The 8,173-nt window shown below is 30.6% G+C and overlaps 1 protein-coding gene across 1 annotated transcript; it reads left to right on the plus strand.

Moving 5' to 3' along the window:
* The first annotated feature begins 6,254 nt into the window (after nt 1-6,254).
* Nucleotides 6,255-8,173, plus strand: LOC100251690 (1-aminocyclopropane-1-carboxylate synthase 7). Its single transcript, XM_002271019.5, has 4 exons — nt 6,255-6,451; nt 6,535-6,663; nt 6,740-6,900; nt 7,001-8,173. Exons 1-4 carry the CDS (start codon nt 6,299-6,301, stop codon nt 7,986-7,988), a joined length of 1,431 nt encoding a protein of 476 aa, XP_002271055.4. The 5' UTR covers nt 6,255-6,298; the 3' UTR covers nt 7,989-8,173.

The following is an 8,173-nucleotide window of genomic DNA, read 5'->3' on the forward strand; positions in this document are numbered from 1 at the left end:
TGAAAGAAATGTGGCAGACGCGTGTTTTATATATAGGCTTTCGGTCGGTCGAAGTCCCACCCTGTACGGCTCTCTGCTTGGTCCGGGCCGGGCCTACCTTTCTTTGGGCTAAATGTGGGCCGGGCTTCCACTTTTCAGGCCATTGTTAAATGGCCTATTTATAAATATTTAACTTCTAAATTATTTTCAAATACCCCCCATTAATATTTTAATCAAATTAAGAATATTGTTTTTCTTTTTATAGCAATTTTATTAATATTCTTGCGTAACTATTTTTATAATTTCATTAGAGTTTTATTACTTGGGTTTCAAATTTCAATACTCCAATTTTTTTTAAAGCAAAGAAAAAATGAAGTATAAATTTAATATATAGCACAATAGAGATAGAAAAATTCACGGTTATGTAGAGATATTTTGAAAGAGTAAAAAAAATGTGTGGGAAAATTAAATGTGACTTTTAATAAGATATGAATGATTAGGATTGGTCTTAATTGCATCCTACCACCCTACCATGATATATTCTTTGGTTAGAAAGGATACTACCGTTAATTTGGTGCTCATTGTTTATTATTCTACCAAGTGTTATATGTATTTTTCTCCATAAAATCAATTTTTTTAGAATTAGATCGGTATTTAAGTCAAAAAAAATATCAGTTCATGGTTCATTAGTTGGACCAATGGACCAGATCAATCCGATGACATCATAAATTTATAATTTAAATGTTATAGAAATTAAAAATAATTATAAAAAATGATGCATTCTATCAAAATTTCAACATCTCCTATATAATATCTTATATTGTATCATAGATATCATATGTGGTATGTGCACGTTCAAACACATTCAAAATTTTCTTACTTCCTGAAGAGGATAAAGTTGGACTCAATATTTGAATTGTTAACTTTTACAAATTTGGTGCACTGTATCCATGCAACCTCCACTATTCATTTAATAATCATTTTCATATTAAAAATAAAGGAAAAAATATTAGTAAGTTTAAAGATATAATAATCTAAATTTTAAGGTACACTAATAAATATTAAGTAATGAAAAATAATAATCACACTAATTAATTAACTTTTACTTCATTGAAGTATATTGTGTGAAGCATAAGCAAATTATTTCCAAAAACTTTCTAATCTATCATGGAAAAACCCTAATTCATTCATCACTTTATATTTGGTTTTTGTAGTTTTTTTATCAATAACATTCATGATACCTCTAATAATTATTGGCTTGTCACAAAAGTTTTCTTGATCATACTGGAAACATGGATTCAACCGATAAATTGTTGCATGAATGTTTTTGCTTAGTTGTTGATTTCATCGCTATTTTATGATTTGTGTGTAAGGTTTATATAATCTTTGGTTATAATTATATAGTTTCTTAATGCCCAAATGAACCGTACAAGTTTTCATACCCATACTTCATTAAAGATATTACATCATAATCAACAATGTGTAATAAGCATACAAATGGAGCCAAGCTTCATAACCACGAAACAATCATTCCAAAATTTATCATCTAATATAATAGAAACTACAACTTTGTTTTTGTTATCCTTCAAATCTCTAAAGCCTACAAAAAACTTGCTAGTAACAAAAGCTTCCAAATCATATTTATGATAATGGACTTTTTAATGTAATGATGTGGTAGCCAAGTGAGTTGCTCCAAGCCCTAAAATTTTTGTTCATCCTTCTTATACATAGATTGTCACTTTTGAGACATGTCTTGCAAGTTTAGCCACATGGTCTAATTTACCAAAATCCTTAAAAATTAAATTAATACAATGAAAGAGACCAATTAATGTGTTTATATTTTTTAGAAATCATTATTCCCTTATCCATATAATTTGTTGCGTTATCAGTGACCATATAAACTATATTCCTTAGACTAACCCATTCAACTATCTCCTTAATAGTCGAAATAAATTAGTTGCATTTTCTTAATATTTAAAGCATTAACGGATTTCATAAATGTTATTCCTTGGGCTCAATAAAAAAGGAAATTGATGAATGTTCTTTGTCTATTATTTGTTTAACCATCACCTCTTATTATACACCTAACTTTTGCCCAAATTTCATGATAAGAAATCACAAGTAATCAAACTTCTTTCTTGATATCCTTTAACAGATTTAATTCTCAAGTGATGGTAAGTTGAACCCTTATATCCAAGACCAAATGCAACTATAACGTCTAACATCGGTTTGAAGTAGAAGAAATTCATAGTATTAGTAGGAATACATACATTATAAAAGAATCTTCCAATAGCCATGTCTACTCTCCGAATAACTTATTTATTGACTATTACACTCTTAATTGAAGGTTGAACTCCTTGAGTACTTCTTGGTGCAAAATACTTATCCATTAATTTTTTTTCTTTTTTCACTACTCATCATTATAGAATTTTGCAATTCATCTACCTTTTCTTCATATCCCCATATATCTTCTTCAAACTATGATATATTAGGGTCATATGGGTGTTCATATTCATAAGTCTCTTAAGCCGTATTTTTAGATTTTACAAACTCTTGCAAATAATTTTTCATTTGAAATGTAACATAAGAAGGAATCAATTTACATGGTCCAATATTATCTCTCATTTTAACAAGATGTTTTATTCTATGAATTCCTCCCACCTTTCACAACTTTTTTGCAATACAAACTCATGATAGCTTTCTTTCAATTTGCATATATTTTTTCATAAACATTTTCTCATGGAGAGTTATTGATGTCTTTAATTGATTGTGAATTTGTGGTTGAATTTTGAGTAGATGATGGTATTAAGTTTGATTCCATTTTTCTAAGACAAAAAGTAAACAATTTGTAAAAAATTTTAAAATTTAATTAATCGATAAAAAATAAGTAAAAAGTATGCTTATGAAAACAATAAAGACTAGTAAAGCAGATATCTAAGGGCTCAGAGGAAAAGAAAATAAACTAGAAAATTTATATAAATTTATTTTAATTGAAAAAAAATTATCAAATTATTGAATTTTCATTTGCCATTATTAATTTTCTAAATTTGTTCTCAAACTCTTTGTAATTTTTAGAATAATAAAATCAGGTTTCCATTTCCTTCATAAATGCATAATTCAATAATTGTATACTTTTATAATTGATTAATTTTTAAAAATCATAGTATTAATTTTTTATAGATGTATATTTTATTTATTGATTGCTTTATATTAAATTTTTCATTAGTTTGTACTTTTGAACAACTTGGTTGATATGTATTGTAGCTTTAAAACTTAGTTGTTACTTATCGGACATGTACTAGAATGATTTGAAAAGGATATGATGCTTTTTAGTAAATTAGTATCCTTAATATTTTCAAATATGTATTTCTAGGCGTAGATATTTTTATTTTATATTAAAAAAAATGGAAAAACATGTTTAACAATGACAAAGTTAAAAATAGTTTTTCATTTTTAAAAGGAGAAAATAAAGGCTTTTTTATAATTATTTTTAAAAACAATTTTCTATTCTTTAAAATAAAAAAATAAGGAAATATGTTTGATAATTAGAAACTATTTTGAATGTTTTCAAAAACATCTTTTAACTGGTTTTTTTTACTTATTTTTTAAAGAATATTTTAGAAAATAATTATTTTTAAAATATATTTTAAAACATTAAAAACAAGTTAAAAGTTTTCAAACAAATTTTTGTTTTATAAAATATCATAGAACAAGTTTTAAAAACCGTATTTAAAAACTATTTTTTTAGAACTGTTTTAAAAAATAGTTATCAAATATGGTATAAGGTGTTTTCAAATAACTTTTTTTTTAATGGTTTTTTAATTATTTTTGCTTATAACTATAAAAAAAATTAATTATATGAATATAGAAAAAAAAATATTGTATATAAAATTTATTTTCAACATATATTAAAAAACATGCAAAAGAGATTAACAATATTTTATTTCACAAAACATTAAAAAATGGTTTTTAAAATATGTTTTCAACAACCGTTTTTTAAAATTGTTTTTTGAAAACACTTCCCAACGACACTCACCGGACTCGGCGATTAACCGTTACATAAAAGTAAAACCAACCCAAAACAAAACCAGGAACTCCAAATCGGGTTGGGAGCTAATCCATAATCCATAGGGTGGGAAACTGGGGGCCCACTGGAGTTGGGAAGCAAAAGCCAAACGAGAGAGGCCGAACCCAAAGGACAAGAAACACATGGCCAGAGAATGGGGGGAAGTTGACATTTATGGATAATTGCAAATAACAAACAAAATATTTGGACTCTTTGACTCCCTTGAGATGCGTGATTTCCATTGGCTGGCGTTGACCTGGCTGTTGACATCACTCTTTTTTCTTCCCCCATCATTTCAACTCCTGCACTCACGGCCCGCTTACTGGACATTGTTTATTACCTTCGTTTCTTGGATTCAAAACTCATTTCCCTTCATTTTTTTATTAAATAATTTGAAAATATATAATATTTTAATTAATTTTCTTTCATATAAAAAATTATTTTTCTTATTATTTTTTTTCTTTTCTTATTATTCTTCAAAATTAAAAATATAAAAAAAAATTTAAGATTGTTTTAAAAAATTTAGTTTCAAGTTTTAAGATTATTTTAAAAAATAATTATACTAATACAAAGAATAATTGAAAATTAAACATAAAAATTGTTTTTTAAAAATATTAAAAACATTTTTAAGTTATTCGAACATGTTTTTATTTTAAAAAACATAAAATAAAAAAAATGATTTTTAAAAATAACACCAGTAACTACAAACACTAAGAGCAGAATATCCCAAACAAGAAAAATGTGGTGGAGGTATCGTGCATTTCACAGTAGGTCGATGGCAAGTGAAGTGAAGCCAATGGAAAAAATATCCGAGGAGTTAGGTGAAATAATTGATGAAGAAATGGCAGCATGCATGCAGCAAAGAATATAATTGAATTGAAAGGGCATAGAGCCATAGACCCTTTGGTATATTCAAGTAAACTCAGTACCGCTACGATTTTTAGGTTTTAATGTGTTGAAACCCAAAATACATTTTGAAGAAAAAAAGAGTGAGAATAGTATCCTCTCGAGATATTTGTGAAAATAGTTTTTTTCTATCCACGTGGATATTTTTTTTTAGTATGATAAATTACCATTGGTGACGGTGATTTTAAAAATTTTAGAAATATCATAGTCACATGCTATGATTTTACAATTTTTTTTAGAACCATAATTACTAATTGTGATTTCGAAAATATTTTTAAACTACACCATGTTTCAATGGTTAGTATTATAATTTTAAAATTATTTTAATTTTTTTTATCATAATAGCTATAAAACCATAGTTAGTAATTATGAGTTTAAAAATATCCTGAAAACAATGGTTTCACAAATGTCTTAAATCAAAACTCGTTATAATTTTTAATAGTTAGTATTGTGATTTAAATTTTTTTTTATAACCATAGTTAGTAACTATGGTTTAAAAAATATCATTTAAACCATACCGTTACAATTTTCCACCGTTGCATTGTATTGTTAGTTTAAAATTATTTTTAAGATTATGCTTTTTAGAATATTTTTAAAACTATAGTTATTAACTATAATTTTATAGTTATTATGGTAAAAAAGATTTTAAAAATAATTTGAAAATCACAATACTAACCATTGAAAGTTGAAATCGGGTATGATTTAAAAATATTTTTGAAATCATAATTAGTAACTATGATTCTAAAAAAAAATTATAAAATCAATTCGTAATTATGATTTTAAGGATATTTTTGAAATTTTTAAAACCATTTCGTTATGAAGGAAGGTTTTTTACACTAAAAATAAAATTCATGTGGATAATAATTACGTGGATAGAAAACACTATTGTGAAAAATATTTTGGGAGGGACACTATTCCCACTAATATTTTTTTGAAGAATTATTTTAGACTTAAACTCAATTTTAACGTGAAAAGGGTGGGTCAATCGGAGAGATACACGGAGACTGTTTTGGGAGGGACACTATTCCCACTATTTTTTTTTTGGAAGGATTATTTTGGAATTAAACTCAGTTTTAACGTCAAAAGGGAGGGTCAACCAGGTCTCCCACAGAGATACACAGAGACTGCCTATGGTTTCGTGCCCTCAACTACTGCTATCTCTCACTCAATAACAATTTCGTGCCCTCAGCTACACTCAATAACAATACCAATATATAATTATGTGGGTTCTACACTCATGAGTCATGACCACTATAAATGGCTAGGGTACCCGCATTGACCACAAGCATTCAGTATACTCAGCACTACCTCTTGGAAAAGCTTGTTGTTAAAGGTGTAGTAGTGCTGATGGGGTTTTGTTCTCTCTCAACCTTGGCCATGGCTGATAGGCATGGTGAGGATTCTCCATACTTTGCTGGTTGGAAAGCCTATGATCTCAACCCATATGACCTACTCTACAACCCATCTGGGATTATTCAAATGGGTCTTGCTGAGAATCAGGTAATTGATAATTAATTTCTAGCTGGTAATGTATTTTTGTGAGAGGGGTTGGGGATTGAATCAGCTTTTGTGTGCCTTTATAGGTTGGGACTGACCTATTAGAAGAGTGGCTGGAGAAGCATTCTGATATCCCTACATGGAAGGGCACTCTCACAAGCTTCAAGCAAACTGCACTGTATCAGGATTACCATGGCCTAGCTAATTTTAGAAAGGTAATAATCAAATGTGATGTTAATGGTGTCTGGCTTGTGAAGATATTAAATATTGTGGATTAATAATGTGATGCAGGCACTAGCTAACTTCATGGCAGAAGTGAGGGGAAGGAGAGTGAAGATTGATCCAGATATGATTGTTTTAACAGCCGGTGCCACCGCCGGCAATGAAATACTCACATTTTGCATTGCTGACCCCGGAGAGGCCTTGCTTGTCCCAACCCCATACTATCCAGGGTAAGCCTTTACATATATTTCTGCATGAGTGATATATCCTCTCATATGGATTCAGTGCCTTAAACTTTTTTTTTTTTTTGTTTTGATTTTTCTTTTCCAGGTTTGATAGGGATTTGAGGTGGAGAACTGGGGTGGATATAATACCAGTGAAGTGCTATAGCTACAACAACTTTGAAGTCACACTCCCAGCCTTAGAAAAAGCCTACCAAGAAGGGTTAAGCAAGAAGCAGTCCATAAAAGCTATTCTCATAACCAACCCATCAAACCCTCTAGGCCTCACCATTTCCCCTCAAACCCTCACCATGATACTCGACTTCGCTGCTGAAAAATCTATCCATGTCATTTCTGATGAAGTTTACGCTGGAACTGTGTTTTCTTCTCAGCCCTTCACTAGCATACTTGAAATTGTCCAGAGCTCAAACAAGTATGACCCGGAAACAGTCCATGTCGTTTATAGCCTCTCCAAGGATCTTGGCCTCCCGGGCTTCCGAATTGGCGCTATCTACTCCTCAAACCCCAGAATTATCACTGCATCAAGGAGAATGTCAAGCTTCTCTCTCATATCCTCCCAAACCCAGGTGCTGCTAAAGTGCCTTCTTTCCGACTCTGGATTTATCGCAGAGTATCTTGCTACAATTAAGGAGAGACTGAAAAGGCGACACGGGGAATTCAAGAGGGGGTTGAAAGAGATAGGAATCGATTCCTTGGAAGGTAATGCAGGTCTATTCAGCTGGGTTAACTTGAGGAATTTATTGGTTTGTGATAATTGGGATGGAGAAATGAAGCTATGGAGAGTAATTCTTGAAGAAATCGGCTTGAACGTGAGCCCAGGATGCTCATTCCACTGCGAAGAACCGGGATGGTTTAGGGTTTGTTATGGGAATATGAGCGAAGATGAGATGAATGTTGCTCTAGGCAGGATAAAGGCATTCATGTCGGCTGGTCGAGCACAAGAAATAGCAGTACTATCCATGGGGAAAACTGATGCATTGGCGGCAGCGGAGGGGTCCAGTGGGGTTGCGGCCGCAGCCTGCACATCACTTGGGTTGGATGCAGGTGATCTACAACCAGAGCCACTTGCTCACTGAAATATGATGCCATGGTCTGAGATGTTAGTTGATCTGCATAGCTTATCCGTTTGTTTATTTAACTAGTATATTTTGGCACTCAGAATCTGTGTTTGTGAAGAAGGCTTGGTAGAGTGATTGTTTTCTAGTGAATGTCAATAGTTTGTGCTCTTAGATTCTTTGTGCATAAAAGCGCTGCAGAAGAG

The sequence above is a fragment of the Vitis vinifera genome, chromosome 2, assembly GCF_030704535.1.
Source record: "Vitis vinifera cultivar Pinot Noir 40024 chromosome 2, ASM3070453v1".
Lineage (NCBI taxonomy): Eukaryota > Viridiplantae > Streptophyta > Magnoliopsida > Vitales > Vitaceae > Vitis > Vitis vinifera.